Below are 18,045 nucleotides of genomic sequence, written 5' to 3'. Positions count from 1 at the left end.
CTCTTATACAACGCTTACATGAGTGAGAATGACACATCATCCGAGTGCGTCTTTGCTGTGCCCCTCTCTGAGCTGCTGCCTCATGCAGAGCTAATCTGCCCCCTAGTATTCATTCATTTATACGATTAGCAAAATATATATATGTACACGCACATGTAAAAAAAGAAAACGATTCTTGCTTGTGGGCACTGACTGCATCCGAGACACGCCACAAGGCTCTGAACGTCATCACATTGACGAACATGGTCGGCACTTTGCTTTGAATTCATTATTTTATTCATTTTGTATTACTTTGCCAGAGGTTGCACAGATTCAAATAATGCTGAGTCATAACAAGCATTGAGTCACAATGTCTGCCTGGACGTCTGAATGCACGTCAGCAATCTAATAGGTGATGGAGAGAGAGAGAGAGAGAGAGAGAGAGAGAGAGAGAGGGAGAGAGAGGGAGAGCGAGAGAGAGAGAGAGAGAGAGAGAGGGAGAGAAAACAGAAAGGTAAAGACAAACACTGCAAGACAGACGGCGACAAGAGGAGGGAGACAGAGGGAGGGGGAGAGAGTGAGAGAAAGAAATCTGAAAGGTAGAGGCAAACAAAGCAAGACAGACGACGAGAGGGGGAAGACAAAGGGAGGGGGGAGAGAGAGAGAGAAAACAGAGAGACCGACAATGACGAGAGGAGGGAGACAGAGGGAGGGTAAAGAGAGATGGAGAGGGGTTTGGGATGGGGACCAAGAGGCACAGAGAGAAATCTCCAACTACGACCAATGCTGGTGAGGTGGTTTAGACCGATAACCTTAAACCTTTACACAACGTGGCCCTAGTTTTGATTGCTCAGCGTACTTTAAAGCCCCTTTAGAAGAAGAAAAAAAAGAGGAGAATACTACTTTCGCTATTTAAAGCGTCTCCCAGTGAATTCAGACACATTGCATTAAGCAGATGGAAGGGGAGGCTGGGAGGCCTACAGGTAGGCTGCACAGTCCATCAGGGATCGACCGGGTACCGTTCGACTGGGGGCGGACCATCCTACCCACTACACCCGTCCACTTAACCTCCACAGTGTGAGTCAGCACTTCTACATAAGGCGTCTTCAGGCTGACTGTCCGCTGGCTGGGGTAGCAGATGGAGTCTGAATTGGCTTAATAAAATCCAACTAGCTCAGGGGCTAGCAGCCCGAGGCTAGCTGCTAGGTCTATGGTCCTAGAGAGGCAGATAGAGAGGGGAAGGTCGCTGGGTTTACAAGTGTTTCCCGAACTGGGGTCTCCTGACATGCATAAGGGGTCACGGGAGATCGCGTATAAGCTGCAGAAAGGTCTCTTGAAGGCCCTGCATATACTTATATAGAGTGCATAAGGATTCTTACCCGGGACTGAACTATACTCCAAACCACTTACAGTAGGACGAAGTTGATAGGGTTTAAATGATGTATGTAGAAGCCATTAGAAGTTGGGATCACCACAAGAAAAGGTTAAGGTTGAAAATGCATGCGATCAAAAGAGAGTGAGAAGGAGTGGATTGAAACAAGTTATTATACAAAAGGAGCCTGTGTAAGCCAAAGGCCTTCGGGTGAAGGGCATGAGAAATGTAAAGACACGATTTACGTAACACATGAAGAAGTAAGCTGTTGATCTCTGAGCTCGTACACACGGCCTCTCCTGATGCTCTCTGAGGGATCGTAAGTACACACACATATGCACATACACGTGCGCACACCCACACACGCGGGCAGACACGTACACGCACACACGCACAAACACGCAGACACGTGCACAAACACACACTCACACAAACACACACGTGTACACACATGCAGACACGTGCACAAACTCACACAAACACACACACATGCACAAGCACAGACTCACACACTGTATTAATTTAATTATGACGTCATATATATACATATATATAATGTTCTAATTTAAAAAATGATTATAATAGAAAGAATTTGACCCAGAAGTAGCAAGTAATTGAACCCAGTAATGAAATGCAATGTACTGTAATGTAAATGTACATATAATATTCACTAATTATAATCATGTTCATTTAGATATTCATGTTATTATTTTGCGACCACCTGTTGTCGCACATCTCCAATAAAAAGTTATGGAAATGTGTTAATGGTTTAAAATGTAGCCAATGAAAATAAATATAAAACGAATAGAAAAGTATGTGTAAAATGTTATAGCACTGCCACCTAGCGGCCAAAGTACTTAATGATTGGTACTCTGTCAGTTACATGCTTAATGATAAAATAATGGCTATGATAAGCCCCCTATTTCAAAAAGATTAGCTCAGTTGGAATTTGGTTCGTTCAGTTAAAACGAATACTGAAACGTTATACTGGCGAAACTTTAACTTTAAACTTGTCAGACATTACAGGTTGTTCTGGAATGCATTTTGTATAAAATAAAAGAAGCATGTCGTTTTGATTTTAAACTATTTTCTCGAAGTTTCACACTTCCACACGCCATAGTATTTTTGGTTGTGAGGCAAATTAGTTGGCCGTTCATATCCCTCCCTGCTTTCCCTTATCTCACAATCGAAACCATAATTTATGATATACTAATACAGGAAAATACGGTGATTATACAGGCACACAATCACCAACGATAGTCCAAAAAGGTCCCAACTGGTATAATCATGTATATTGTATTAAGCGTTTTTATTATTATTATTATTATTATTATGAACATTTAGTTCAGGCGCGTAGAACCACACACGTCACTAACAGTCGACTAAGACCCCCAAACAGGCATGAAGTGAAAGTACAGGAAGAAAGAAGTTCAGCGATATAATAACAGAAATATTTAGCCGAATACCTTTTTAATAAACGACATAATGTTTATTCCTGTCGAAGCAACTCCGCCCTCCTTTAAAGGCTTTACCCTCATACTGGTGAGTTAATATCTGCTTCATCACGGACATCCCTGGTTCACAGAATGATTCATCGTCATTTATTAGATTATGTATATAATGCTAACATACTACCATAAGGTCTATGCTACTCAATTTGTATACAACCAACCTATCCGAAGTGCGATCCTATAATCCCCTATCACTTCTATCGCCTTTTTCTATACTGTGTCATTATATGTCCGCCATAAACCGACGTTGTGTTTGTTTTCAGCCAGCAATTGCTGTTGGCAATGTGGCACAGCTCGCAGTGGACCTCATCGTGTCGACGCTCAGCATGAAGCAGGTGGGCTACATGCACACGGACTGCCTGGTCCCCATGGTGGGGCCCAACCCATACGCCACATCCGCGGAGGACGCTGGGAAACTTCACACCACCGCAGAAGGTATACATCATAACTTTTTTTATTGATCAAGATCTGTGCTGAATGTTGTTGAATGTTGAATCTACTCACAAACTTCTCTCATAGTTTACAGAGATGCAGAAAAAAAGCTGGCAGTCCTTCAGATCAGGTCACCCCTTATTCAGGTCAGTGTGTTATTATTTAATAAGATGTTTGGAATGCTGCAAATTAAACATGAACAACCTCCACATGACAGGTTTGTCTTGAGCTGGGGGAAAAAACGGTTAAAACGTATTTCATTGCAGTCAAGATCCAGAAAGTTCAGGAAGTTGTTGGTGTCTTGGATCAAAGCCAGCGAGTTCTCGCGGACCGTGGTGCTGTCCAGCAGCCACGCCTACCAGCGGGATGACCAGCAGCTCAAAGGGTTTGTGAAGTTCTTCCCGCATTCACTGTGGATGCTAACCTCAGTTCTCACACATGATTGTTAGCCAAATATTGAAATGAATACATGGCAAGTTCTTTTTAAAAGTGGGAGAATATTCATATATTTTTATTGGATGTTTGCGATCCATCTCTCATTAAAAGACATGCTAAGATTCAATTGCAAGCCAGAAACCAAAGGTTAAAAGTGAAGAATATCATTAATATATATATATATATATATATATATATATATATATATATATATACATCCATGTACAAAATAAATGTAATAAACAAGTAGGATAAACAAGTCTAATAAAATTTATTTGTACCCAATCAACGTAACCTCAACTTTTTTCCCATAGATGAAATAAGGTCTTGACATTACCGTTGTCATTTTGCCAGTAGCCTTTCGTTGTTCTCATCCTCATGTATTCGTTGCGATCTCGTATGTCACAGTACTCCGCTGAGGTACCTGGTCACGCCCGCCCTGCAGAAGGCATCGGGCCCCGCCCTGACGGAGCTGGGCTGGATGGAGATGGAGAAGCTGTCACCCTTCCCTGGCCTGGTGGAGGCCGAGCCACGCCTCTCCATCCCCGGGGGAGGCATCACCAAAGGGCTCTTCACAGACGGGTACGGCTGAACAGGAATTCTATTGTAGTTGGTAATGTGGAGGTACTAGTGTTCTAGGCAAGGCAAATTTACTAGCACTTTTCAGACATGAAGAAGACTCAAAGTACTTCACATTGAAACATAGTCATACAATAAAATGAAATAAAATAGAGCAGAATCTATGACCATCAATAATCAAAGGATAAAAGGGTGAAATGGATTGGATAGTGCCTTTACAAGGTGCATTTGCTGAGGAGTTTGTTGCTGTTAAAAAGGTCTTTGTGGTTGCTGATAGCTTAAGAGGTTTAACTTGGCTGAGGCAGCATTGTCAGGACTGGAGTGGGACAAAAGGTTCCTCTTTTATAATTTAAGAAACGATAAAATTGTATATGGGAAACAATTATTTCAAGAGCGTCTTTCATAGGCCTCTCTATAACCTATAGGATTGGTGGGCTTTCAGTATACTCCTGGAGACATGACCTCAGCGATCGGTTCATTGCATGGCGACGAATGCGTAATAAATACAGCCAGTTCCCTTGACCATATACGTGTTGTATTCAGTTGTCAGGAAGAGCTGTGCCTGGCTGTGGTGCTGATGTTTTGCTCCGAGGGCGACAACGTCCCTGACGCCTTCACCCTAGTCAACCACCTCAATGACTGGCTCCTCCTGGTGGACAATGACGTAAGTGCGCCACTGACTGTGTTACATTTTTTTATAATACAAACCGGCCTTTAGGGGATTCATCTGTTTATTTGACTCGTTGTTCATGCATTTAGTTAAATGTATTTTTGGAACAGTACTATGGCAGACAACGGCCTTAAAAGGAAGGCCTGTATAATTCTAATCTAGAGTGATTCATTTCGTATTTTATTGTCCTTAAAATTCATTGTTTTTTGTGTTTGTCTTCTCTCGCAGAAACGAGGAGCACAGAAGTGGAAGGTTCCGGGCTCCTGGAAGCTCCTGTTTGGCAGCAGTCACCCACCTTCCATTTTTTAACCTGATAGCGCTCCGTGTCTTTTCTATGCCGTTGTTTTGGCTGTAATTCGATAAGTGACCCGTCGACTTAATGTCAGCCCGTAATGTACTCCAAAGAACAAAGGCCCTGATTGTGAAGGTCCTGGACCGTCGTGGCCACGCCCCCTTGGCAGTAAGTGCCTGGCGGCCAGCCACACTGGTTTCCTGGTAGTCCCACCTACCGACGGGGTCACGCGGTTCCCGTCTCAAACCCGTGTAAACCGGTTGCACGCACTGTTAGGCTATATGCGTAAGGCCCGGTTTCCTGTCTGCTTCTCAAGCATCATTGTGACAGGTTCTGTGCTGTTTTTAAAAGAGTTGTCTCATTGTTAAAAATTAGGCAATATATACTTCAATGTAACCCACATGATTCGTTTGAAGTTTAGATAAAAGTTGCTGTTAAAATATGAAGATGCAGCAATGCAGATTATATTAAGTATGCACTTTAAGGGTAAAGACTAGAGTACAAAAGAATGCTGCATAAAGAAAAGCCAATGGGGTGTAAGAAAATAAATGACCTTTTTTAATAAACAATATAAAAATGTCCCAAGAGTTTGTTTCCTTACATCAGTCAGGGAGAATATTTGAAACAGCTTTAGCCAGCAAGGTAAAGTCTCATAAGCGGACGGCGTCTGACAATAGTAATGATTATTAGAAATGAGGATCAGGGTGGTACATTAAGAGACTTCACTCAAGTCATATAAACTAGATAAATACCAGCTTTATTTGTAGTTTTTGCTCTAGCAGAGGAAAACGTTAAGACTTTTGACAAATTAAAAACAAATAAATCAGGAAATCCGGTATCTTTTGTGTTGGATCCAAATACATCAGTCTTTTGTTTGTTTCTTTTTTTTCTTTACACGCAAAAATATTCTTTCTACAAACATTTTAAAAAGAACATTATGTACATCATGCCACTGAATTTCTCATGTAAAAGAGGGACTGCCTGCGCATGTCCCTCCTGACATCGGTTTGAAAACTTCAAGTAATCTCTTATAAAAAATAGAAAATTTCTTCTTTTGCGTCTGAAAAAAGTTTCTCAAAAAATACATGTGTATGAACCGTGTCGCCACTCGGCGAATCCTTGACCGCCAACTTAAAAAGATTCAATTTGGTAGATGAAAAACAAAAAGCCCCAACAAAATATTAAATGATAACGTCACACTTCATGTGGCCGTGTTCCACAAACAGTGCTGAGAGGGGAGGGGGAGGGGGGGATTTGGGACAGCTGGTGTGTTCCGCCTTTGGACGAAGGAGATACAATATGAAATGACCATGCTTTCTTGAAGAGAATGTCGAAGTGTTTGGTGTAAACAGCAGTGTGTCCGGGGGTGGGAGGGGAGTTTGGGGGGAGGGAGATGACGAAGCAGGAGTGACGCAGAGGATGGCGATGTGCGGGAATGCTGGACAACAATGGCGGGGAAGACTATTTTTTGATGAGAAGGAGGAGGAGGAGGAGGAGGAGGAGGTCAGAAACTGGACATGAAGCTCAGCTGGGGGGTGGGGGGGTAGGGAGCGGTGGGTTCCAAAGAAGGCAGAGTTCGAGCAAGATGGAAGTTGCGTGAGAAAACTAAAACAGATTTGGGGCTGGGGGAGGAGAGAAGGACTGCAGTTTGGGTCTAAGACGGGGGGTCCCTGCTGAAGTGCACGTTGCAGCCAGCGGAGAGGTGAGGTGGGGTGGCTACAGGTGGGAGGCAGCTAGGTGTCACTGGTTCTTGCTCTGTTGGAAAAAAAAAAGACACCAACACAAGATCAAAAACGATTTGTCGTCGACCGAGAGACATGACATTAGTCCATACGGATCTCATAACACCAGAGAACGATCAAAAGAACCCACCAGCACACAGCACGTCACAGACTGACTGAAACTGATCAGTCAAACCGAAGCCTTTGGATGACTTTGGTCATTGGCTCAACAGCTCACTTTTCGTGCAGAGCCAGCAGTGTTGAGGGGCCCAAAGCAACCTCCATACCTCCCCAGGAACCGAATGCATCAGGCCAAAACATTCATCATTCATATTTTGCTTTGTAAACCAAGTGGTAGAAACGAGGTGACTATAGTTGAAGAGTGCCTATTATTGGGTGAGATGGAATGCCTCCTAACATCTGATCTCTCTGCGAATTGTTGTGATGGATGTTCAATATACTGATGTGGGTTGCTTCCAGGATAAAAAAATACATACATCGTGATGGCAGACAGTGTCTACTGAGACCTACTCTTGTGGTTAAACTGCATGTTTGGAACTTAAATAGAACGAAAAGTCTAAACTTATATAAAGAGGAAAATATAAAAGATAGGTCAGGTGTCTTTAAACTTTCTCTATGTTATCTGAGGACAAACTGACATGTTGGTTAGATTGGTTAGAAACCCAAACTCACCCGCTGAAAGTCAGAGGCAGCAGATAAATTGACATCTGTAAACCTTAATTATTTGTTTCACATTGTGCCCCTTTTGTGCTGCTTTTTTCGAACATAATTTGAGTGTATTCTGCACCCAAATGGTGCGGTCAATAAAAAAAAAGAAGAAAGGAACACTTATATTTATACAAGTCTATCTAATCTCCATCTGCCTTAATGTGTAGGCCTTCTAATCACATTTGAGGTCTTTTGGCGCTATGCGATGTCAAAGCACTTGTAGCCACACTACATGTTTACCCCAACAGCAGCCGTGCTCCTACAGCCCAGTCGGTGTGTAGAAGACATGCAGGGAGAAACGCACAGGCCCCGTCTACAGAGGTTTTCCAAGCACGTGCTTTCAGGTCTGTTAAACCACCGGTCAAAGCCTACTTGACACAAGCAGGGAGGCTGGAATCACCGGTCGTGCTGCTGTTGAGTCTGCATCGTTTCAGCACCGGCTGTTATCCCCGCGCTGTGCATATTATAAAAAGGTGAGACAGGAGGAAATGTCTGATGAGCTAATGAGAAGGTTGGATGCTTTTTTAAGCTTGGCGTAAGAACACCCGTCGCTTCAACCGATGACTTGCTTCAGATCCAGAACCCTGGAAAACGTTAGCATGCGTGGTCCAGACAGGAGTTTGTCCAGCTGTCCCGTATGGCACCTTTACCAATACTCACCATTTCCTTACACGCAATCTCTTCAACCCCCCCCCCCCCCCCCCAACCCTCTGGTGGTGTTTATGGATGATGCAGGCAGTCAAACAAGTAAGAATAACCCAAATCAATCGACAACCATCTCAGCTCACAATGGTGCAACCCCGGGTGGCGTTTGATTGCCAATGGGGCGCCCGCAACAGACTGGTGGCCCATGCTGAAAAACCTCCATAGATGACACCTGGGACCAGGACAGCCAGCAACCTCAACCAAACAAGAGAACAAACCATGCTTTGGTGCATCCTGTGTACTCACACGGCCCCAAAGACCACAACAAATCCCCTGGACGCACACCATCACAACACACCCCACAGCAGCCAGGAACGCACGCACACACACACACACACACGCGCACACACACACAAACACACACACACCAGGCCCGACTTCACGTACATGTTCTGAAGGAGGCGGTTTCTTTCTAAAAGCCGCTGGTAACCTTCCTCCCTCCTGTTTTAACCACTCCGTCATCATCAGCCTCCTCCTCCTCTTCTTCTTCATGCTTGCAGCCGTCCCAGAGGGGCCGGGCGCTAGAGCGCCCCCCACTGGACGGCTCAGTCGTTGTCATGTGCAGCAAATGCAGCCCAGACTGTCCGGGAGGGAACCGTGACATCATGTTAACGCGCTGCGGCCACACAAACACAAACACACACTTTCACACACTCGAGACGCTTCCTTCTTCTTGGAGGAGAGGAGGTTCCCACGTCTCAAAAGCAAACAAATTAACGCTTGACAGAAACCTCTCTGGCAAGTTCTACTGGTGAGGAGGAAGCACTTTCAAATGTTTGGAAAGTGCCTGTGCAGGTCTGGCTGGTCTTGATTAATTTGTGAGATAACAAGGGCAGTTTCTAGATAAATTACAATGCAGGGAAGCAACATTTTTATACGTTGCTTCGTTTTTGTACTCGTGTTAGCCCTCGACATCCCCCCCCCCCCCGGGAATGAATTAAAAACCCATCTAATCCGATTCAAGCGCTTTATTGTACTCTACCGTTTGCATATGATTTGCCTAATGGTTGACTGTTACATAGAAACGTAACAGAATTCAACACACACTAGGCATGTTTTACCGTTGGAACTGTAAACCTGCACTTGTGTGTCGTCTTCCTTCTCTTCCTTCCCTGTAATGCAAAGTCTACACGAACAAACTCAGGGACAGAAAAACAATGTTCTTCTTCTGTGGATCGAATGAGACGATGGAGGAAGTGTGCTAAATCAAATTCCCTAAGAGCTCTGGACTTTGTCCGGGTGAGCGGCGGATGAGGTCAAGCGCTCTCTGTGAGAGTACCTAGAAGAACAAGATCAATGCCTCGATCTGCTGACTGGGAGGTTCAAGCGGAGTCACGGGAGGGAAGGGATACCGGAGAGTCTCTCAGCTTCCTTAGACGGGAAACACGGACGATGGAACGGCTCCCAAAGTGGATGGGAGAGAGGGCAGGTCATATTCTACATACCTCGAGGAGAAGTGACGTGGACGATTTCTGTCTGGGATTAATTAAGTACAACTTATCAAAAGGACATCTTATCTTGAGGTCTTAGAGAGCTGAGATCAGGTAGCACCACAAGGTTTATAAAAAAAACAATGAAAAGGGTGAGACATTCCAGTCTCATTCATGTCTCGTTTACCAGTCGACTGCTAAAGCATTTGGCTGTAATTTGATTATAATCAAATTAGAGACAAAAGTCAAATGCCTGCCGAGGTTAAAAAACACACCCTACAGCCTGAACGCGAGACAAAGGAATGTTGCATAACACAAACTGATGCCTCAAAACAAACTGAAGAAACGAGTGAGTAACAGAGAGAGGGGAATCACCTCTTCCTCTTCTTCTCTGAGTCGTTTGTCCTGGGTATGCTCTGCTGCTGCTGGGGCGTGCGGGCCGCGGGGAACTTGGAGAGAGAGTCCTCTCTTCGTCTCTTCCTGCACACAAACGCACACAGGAGACGGGTGAGACACACTGTGGTGGCGGCCGCTACGCGACTTCATTCAATCATTTTCACAACCAACCAGCGATGGGTTGTAAACCATCTGTGAATGACGACAGTGTGTTTTCAAATCGATCAGACTACTCCACTTTGGAATCATCCTCAGCTTTGGGTGAACCACGGGTCACAGAGGAGGATTCGATTTCACAGCCGTTCCCAAACCACACGGCGAATCACAAACTTTACAAAGTCTAAAGAGTTGTGAGCAGGAGAAAAGGGACTGCGGGGCTCCACCAGAAAGACAAAATGAGTACTGACGGTGTGCTGCCGCTGTCCGCGTCCGCCTCCTTGCAGGGGGCCCCCGCGGGGGTCTCGTCCGCCCCCCCGTCCTCGGGCTCCTCCGGCGGGGCCCGCAGGTTGCCGTTGAGCCGCGGGCCCCGCCCGGCGTCCTGGGGCTGCGGCGGGGAGTCCGGCGCTGGGGCCTGGTCCTCCTTGGACAGCTCTCTCCACCGCTTCTACACACAGGAAGGACAGGGGGCGGGGCATGAGGGACACGCCATCACGTGACACGTCACGTGATGGCGTGAGAGGGCCGGTCCGACGGCAGGACCACTTTGAGCAGGGGCTGACGGTACCGTTCGGGCTTCACAAGGCGTTGGGGGACATTTCTGTGTTCTTTGTGGGATTCTCTATGAGACACATGTCTGCAACTTAAAAAATGCTTTTCCACAGAATTGGTTGTTTTCTAGTTCTAGTTCAAGCAGATTTGTGTTTGGAGCATGTTTGACCTCACCCCTCGCACATGCTCGTACGTTTATTCTAAGAAAATGGGGGCGCATTCATCAAATTTGGTTGAAGGACACAAAGATTATTATTGTATAACTTCCCCATCAACGCACTGAAATAGCCTCTGCGTGTGTGTGTGTGTGTGTGAGTGACGCTGATGACAACTAGACAACAAGTCATGGGGTGTGGTTACTATGCCAACCGTGGCTTCTGCTTATTCGTAAAAACATAATGGAGGAATTCATCTTGCCTCTTTCTAACTTATTTTCAACACCTGTGGGCGGTTTCGCCACTCATTTTCTTTCTGCAAACCGGTCTTACAAGGAAAGCTTGAGATAAGGTTGATAATGTAAGCTCAATTCAACCCCTCGGTCTGACCCATTGAGTGTTGGGCGGTGACGTCTTCACTGCTGAAATAATACACTTCCACCAACACCCAATAGGTTCTGGAGGGGAAAAAGGGAAGGACACAGGACTCGGGTTGTACTCGCATGCGAGCGGCGAAGAATGAGAAACAGAGATACAGAGATACAGAGATATAGAGATACAGAGAGTTAAGAGTGTGACCCAAAAACAGAGGGCCACTGTGAGAAGGGGAGCCGAGGGAGGGCAAAGGATAATGTGGTTGCTAGGGCTGTTGGGACGCCAAGACACAAAGCGACCGGCTTCAGGACTCTCATGCTACAGCACATACCCCTAGGCATCCTTGGAACATCATGTTCAAGGATATTCCTGCTCCTTAAATAAATTCAATTCAACTAAATTGCTACTTAATGACCTTCATCCTAATCCACTGGTAAGGCATCGTTATGGTTCCAAGTTGACGCAACGCACTGATCACGCAGTCCCTTCGACGCAGTCGGGAACCTGTTTTGGTTCTACGTCGGGTTTCCGTTAGTGGACCAATCACAGCCCTTGCTGCTGCGACGCAGTAACAGAAGGTTACACTTTTCGGGAGGTGCGCATCAGGCCCTTGCGGTGGACGCCAGGACGTGACGGGTCTGTAAATCTGCTTGCGTCGCGTCAACGTCCAACCGTTACTCTACCTTAAGCGGCCTTGCATCCAAAACATCTCTGAGAGGAAAACACGGAACTAGCAGGAGGGCAGGTGCGCCGGGTTACCTGGACAGAGGAGTCCCCCATGATGTACTTGGCTCCCTCCAGGACCGCCAGGTAGGAGAAGCGCAGCTGGTCGGGGGTCTGGATCAGGCCCATGCGGTACTTCCTCATGTCCAGCAGGATGCTCTTGATGTCCACCGACGATGGGTCCTTCCTCTTGTCCATCTTGGCCAGACGGTCACAGTTATCAGGGAATCATCGCTCATTGCACTCAAGTGAAGCCCTCGTAGAGAGAACATGACGTTCATTACATTCTGTGAGAAAAATACCTCAAATCGTCTACAGTGCAAGATCAAACATAAGCCCGGAATGTATGACTTATATCCTTTCTTCAAATATATATATATTTTTTTAAGATAAAACCAGTTCTCTCAAAAAGGAGCCGACATATCTCATAGTCAGACATTAGGAAGCCATCAACCCATATCAATACATACTGTTTAAACTACTGCATTTTTGAAACCACATTTAACATGCTATTAAATTAACCCATTATAAGATGAAGTTGAAGTTTAATGTCATGAAATACCCTGTTTGTTCTTAAAAGGCCCTTACAGTGAAGACGGTGATGCCCACTCGGACTAAGAGTCTGACGGCTTTACGTGTGAGGAGGCGGGGCTTACCAGCACCAGACACGTGTCGACCAATGAAAACGTCCCTGATCGCCCGATCCCCGCGCTGCAGTGCACCACGGCAGGCCCGTGGTCCGCCCCGAGCGAGGTCGACTCCCGAACTTTGAACAGGAAGTTTAGGAAGGAGGCGGGGGAATCGGGAACCCCAAAGTCAGGCCACGTGGTGTAGTGGAAGTGGTAGATCTCCCTCTTCTCCCCAGTCTACAAGAAACATCAGGGTCAAAACATTAACCACCCAAATACTACTCAAACAGAAATCCAATTCTTTATGTGCTGTTTATTACAATATTGTTTCTCTTTGTCCATGACGCTTTGCTAAAAGCAGAGGTGGAGCAGGTGAAGGAAGCCTTTCCCTGCCTGCTGGGACCTGTTATGACTCATGCATGTGAACAACACAACCTGAACTTAGCATTGGGTTTAAATGTTACGGAAAAAGTAATCTGACTGCAGTGAGGTCCAAAAGAGAATAAGCCCGACACATTAGTGTGACTTTGCGATTCAATCTCACACTGACACACAAAGAGTGTGTGTGTGTGTGTGTGTGTGTGTGTGTGTGTGTGTGTGTGTGTGTGTGTGTGTGTGTGTGTGTGTGTGTGTGTGTGTGTGTGTGTGTGTGTGTGTGTGTGTGACTCACGTGTACATTCTGGAGCTGCAGCACTCGGGTTGTGTAGTAGGATTTGACGTCCTCAGACAACAAGGTGACCAGGAATCCTGTGTCTCTGAAGGCCATGTCCTGCTCCGTGGCTGTGGGCCAGTACTGGGCACACTTCTCCTACCGGAGCCAGAGGATGGAACAACAAGGTCATTGAGCGAGGGATTAAGGCTGGCGTCACATTAGCTGAGAGACGACTCGTTATCTTTCTGCAATTTGAGGAAGCAACTGGGGAAACGCGTCACGAAATTAGAAATGCAGGTCACTTTTTTACGTTTGCAAAAAAATAAACAAAATTGTATAAAGAGGCCATGACACATTCAAGCAAACAAATAATCGTGAGGAAAAGTGCTTGGAGAGCCTGGTCAACATGACTATTTTTACATGGATATAAAATCCGGCTTTCACCGGACACAATTCATAGTGAACTATTATTATCGACGCGAGAGCAGCTAATCTGTAGGCTCCTCGCTCAGGGAGGCCTGCAGTGGTAGAGATATTTGGACGTTGGACGAGGAACCTGTGGTCCTGGCCCCCTACACCCTGATCACTCGACTGGCCTCTACTCTCTACTTAATCATATGACTACACGCCTTACCGCTCCTTTCTCCATGACTCTGTTCAGCATGATGATGGCCTTGGTCCGCTGTTCCCAGATCATCATCCAGAAGTGGCTGCAGGTGTTCTTTAGGGGGCCCTGGTAACCGGACACACACACACACACACACACACGGACACACACACACACACACACACACACACACACACATTTCACCACCGCCAGGAGCCACTGTCCGACAGCGGGAGAACTCCCAACCACCTCGGCCAAGAACACATGGGAAGTGCTACCGCTTCGGAGGGTATACAGTGGTGTTTTCCAGAGATGTGTGGGTTGAGAAATAGGAAGGAGTATCGGTGACATGTAGGGCTGGGTGGTCATAGGTGCTGGATTAAGTGGGTGGTATTTCACCGTAAACGTGTTCATGTGTATTTTATGACTGTCAACATAGTCATCTATGCCATTTTCTCAGTGTTACGGAAATAATTCGCAAAAACGGGACATAGATTACAAAGTATTTGCCAGTTTCCCCGTAACACTATGTGAAAGTTCCACTCGGCTGGAACACAGGTATACTCTTCTATGTCATGACCAAGGGACACCTGATTGCGAGGCGTGTGTGCGCTGTCTGGGAAGCGGTTGACTGCGGCATCCGAGAATGGGTTAAGCTTCTTGTGACCTTCTAGTATAACGCCAAGCTGTGTGTGATGTGTGAATATCGTGGAGCTCGTTCTTGACAGCCCCGGATTAGAATTTCCGAGAGAAGGTTGGGATACCTGGACAACTAGTAAAATGCCACAGTGTGTGTCGCATTTATTTTTATGTCCAAGAGACGGTTTCACACAACAACGGTCCTAAAAAGTATCAAAAATTGCCGTGGGTCTTAACACGCACTCACTCTTTTTTTTTTTACCAGCCATCTAACAAACCATAGGAAAGTAAAAATGCGAATCAATTGATTAAAACAAAAGAAATCGCCCAGCCCTAGTTACAGGGTAACAGAAGAAAAGAGGCGATGAAAAAAGGTTGCCAACCTTATTGAGGTTGGCATCCAGCTATGCAAATGAGGCTTATCACATTTTGTACGATTTAATATGCGCTGAGGGGAACATACAAGTCGCACAAGAATATGAAAATGTTTGCTAGCTCTACTTGACTGGAGGATATAAAATCAGAACTCATAAAACATCCCAAACAAAAAAAACAATAGGGATGCCTTCTCATGATCAAATTTTGCTGAATGATGATTAATGTGAATGCAAAGGTTATTAAGGGACCTAGACCTCTTTACATATGTCTACAGACCACACCTGACACTAAAATGGGCTAAAGTAAATGTTCACAGTGGTGCTCAGGTATGATGGTAGTTTAAGAGGTATGCACTTGACAAAGGAGATGGGGAAAGTTTTGTTTAGGTATGTGGAAGCCACATACCAAATAAAGGAAGTGAGATAACCAGATATTAAATTGTCTTAATTGAAGAGTGAGCAAAGCAACGCCTTTCTTTATCGTGACATGCAATGAAGCTATTCATTAGGTCAGGAATAGCATAGAGCGGTTAGGGGAGGCAGTTGCTGATTAGCTTATGGATGCGACTTGGGCTAGTGTGAGTAGTTAAAAGAAGCCTGAAATATGTTTCTTTTTTCATTGAATGTTGTGAGATATGCTATCCTAAATCAGAACATAATAGACACAAAGTTCATCAGTTTCATGCTGTTCCAATTCACGGGGGCGGCAATATCTCCCACTACTAATGACTAATTCAGACCTCTCTGTGGCGCCAGACAAACAGACTTTCATAATGATATATAATAATGATTCATAATGACACATTACAACAACTTATAATTTAGGGTTAGGCTAACCATCTAACACCAAACAACTTGGACGGATACATATTCAATCTAAGTTTGTTTGTTCCAAAACCAGGCAACATCAAGCTATTAGAAACAATAAGTGTATTCAGACATCAGGTCTTCTTATAGCACAAAACGACCAAAAACAAAACTAAATAAGGTAAACAATGTTTCTTAAGCAAATGTTGTAAAAGTGCTATTTAACATCATCAAACCTGGCAAGCGTTCTGAAAGCCCTACAAAAGTACAACTACCAATCAACAGAAAGGTACCCTAGTCCCAAAACGTTAGAATATCAAAGCAAATGTGTACTTGCCTGAGTCAATATGTAACGTCTCTGGGCTTCTTCCATCACCACTAAACTGGCATTGATGTAGTCATTCTCCGTGCTCCCAAGTTTTACCCGACTGTGGTCAACTAGAACGGGAATAAGTTGAAGGTCATTTACGGAACAGCATGTAGTAAACACACACACGTGTATGGCTCACACATAGAGTGGATATGTGGGTCCTGGTCACGGTCATGCTCACATGGGTTGACGTCTCTGTATCTGTTTCGATACCGATTCTCCGGATATTTAGCGATTTTGAAGGGGCACTCATGGGACTGATTCCTGATTTCCTGTGGACCGCAAAACATTTTATCTGACACGAATTGTGGCCAAACATTAAACGGGTACAACTCTTGTTTGTATCCTTCATGTCCACGTTTAGAATCCACTAACACTCGAAACAAATACAATACAGTAAAACACGCAGAATAAGCACATCAATAAAGTATCTACATCTAACGCCTATAATAAACCTGGTTGACACTATATACTTTAGTTAAGTATGTTGAAATGTGTCAGCTACCACGCTAGCTCACTTCGCTAGATCACTTTAATTCGCGCTGGGACTTGTTAGCGACCGTCTAACTATGCTAAGCTAACACACTTACTATGTATAGGTTCTGCCACCGGCCATCGGAATCCATGTCTTCAAATTCCTGGTCCATTTCCAAGGTGACAACACCAGTCAATTGAAGTCAGCGTAACTGTTAATGCGAACGTGAAGCGATCTACCTCATTACTTTTGGTGGGAGAGCCTAAATACGTTAGCGGAGTTGCTAATGTTTGCCCGTTACCTGTGGTGTAGTTGACATCTAAATACGGGCGCTTAGTGCGCAGGCGCCGACCAGGGGTCCTTCAGCAGCTGTCAAAAACTGAGCATCGATGTTTCAAATAATTATAATAGCTTGTCAATAAAGATAGGGGGCGCCATTGTGAAGCAGTATCGAGGAGCATGGGCGCTGTGTGCGCGTCTCATTCACCATCTAGTTTGTATTTTTAGGTCCGAAAAGGGGCAGCTCAATACTATTTAAATGGAACCAATGATAGTTATATTACAACATATGCTGACCAACAACATGATAAGACAGAAAATGTAATTGTGTAACAACAAGAGAATCCAGATACAGGCAGGGGTCTAATATTGCACGTGTATATCAGTTCATTCAGAGGACAGGGGTCACTTAAGTCTAAACTAGATAGGTCATGGTCTTATTATTTTGAGGGATAAGGCATTCAAGTAGGCCATAATAAACATTTAAGTGGTATTTTACACTGACTGAAAGCTTTTCTATCTTTGGGCAGGTGCATTATAACAACATTATAATCTTCAATTAAACGATCTTCCCCTTGCATCGTTTTATCTACATTTAGCTGTGTTTCATAGAGACAGCGTTGAGAATATTTCCCATTGGCAATATGACGCCACTTAAACATTTACCTGTTTTACAAGTCTAACAATGTCCTGTATAGATGTGATCACTCAGTTTAGCACCTTACGTGTTATGGTTTCTGCAGATATAGTTTATATAACTACTAACTTCAACAATACCAACACTGGGCCCCACAAATAACCATAATCAAACAACACAATTCAAATTAAAACACTTACCTAAATCTCCACTAAAAGTCAAAAGTTACCATATGGTGGCCCTGATAATCGCACAGCCTATCGACCAATCGTTACACCGGGAGACAGAACGCGACGTTCGTCGAGGGAGCGGAAGTGACACATTTGTTCTTTCCTTCAAAACAAAACAACCCACGTTGAAA

General features: G+C 44.8%; 2 protein-coding genes across 7 annotated transcripts; one reads left to right on the top strand and one right to left on the bottom strand.

Moving 5' to 3' along the window:
* Positions 1-2,739: 2,739 nt before the first annotated feature.
* On the top strand, positions 2,740-5,850 carry psmg2 (proteasome (prosome, macropain) assembly chaperone 2). Its single transcript, XM_079749553.1, has 7 exons — positions 2,740-2,893; positions 3,126-3,297; positions 3,382-3,440; positions 3,561-3,679; positions 4,138-4,311; positions 4,852-4,972; positions 5,207-5,850. Exons 1-7 carry the CDS (start codon positions 2,837-2,839, stop codon positions 5,285-5,287), a joined length of 783 nt encoding a protein of 260 aa, XP_079605679.1. The 5' UTR covers positions 2,740-2,836; the 3' UTR covers positions 5,288-5,850.
* Positions 5,851-6,006: 156 nt separating this feature from the next.
* ptpn2b (protein tyrosine phosphatase non-receptor type 2b) lies at positions 6,007-17,947 on the bottom strand. Of its 6 annotated transcripts, none has more exons than XM_079749551.1 (12): positions 17,885-17,947; positions 17,070-17,147; positions 16,884-16,979; positions 16,475-16,565; positions 16,261-16,361; positions 14,128-14,226; positions 13,512-13,649; positions 12,869-13,078; positions 12,249-12,410; positions 10,659-10,855; positions 10,231-10,335; positions 6,007-7,025 (listed from the first exon to the last, which is right to left on the bottom strand). In XM_079749551.1, exons 3-12 carry the CDS (start codon positions 16,938-16,940, stop codon positions 7,004-7,006), a joined length of 1,182 nt encoding a protein of 393 aa, XP_079605677.1. In that variant the 5' UTR covers positions 16,941-16,979; positions 17,070-17,147; positions 17,885-17,947; the 3' UTR covers positions 6,007-7,003. The 6 variants fall into 6 exon arrangements, with proteins under 6 accessions (XP_079605677.1, XP_079605674.1, XP_079605678.1 ...); XM_079749548.1 differs by having other exon boundaries at positions 16,884-16,931; XM_079749552.1 differs by lacking the exon at positions 17,070-17,147 and having other exon boundaries at positions 16,884-16,931; positions 17,885-17,932.
* Between the last annotated feature and the right edge of the window lie 98 nt (positions 17,948-18,045).

Source organism: Pollachius pollachius, assembly GCF_949987615.1.
Source record: "Pollachius pollachius genome assembly, chromosome: 13".
NCBI lineage: Eukaryota > Metazoa > Chordata > Actinopteri > Gadiformes > Gadidae > Pollachius > Pollachius pollachius.
This window is presented reverse-complemented; position numbering and strand designations above follow the sequence as displayed.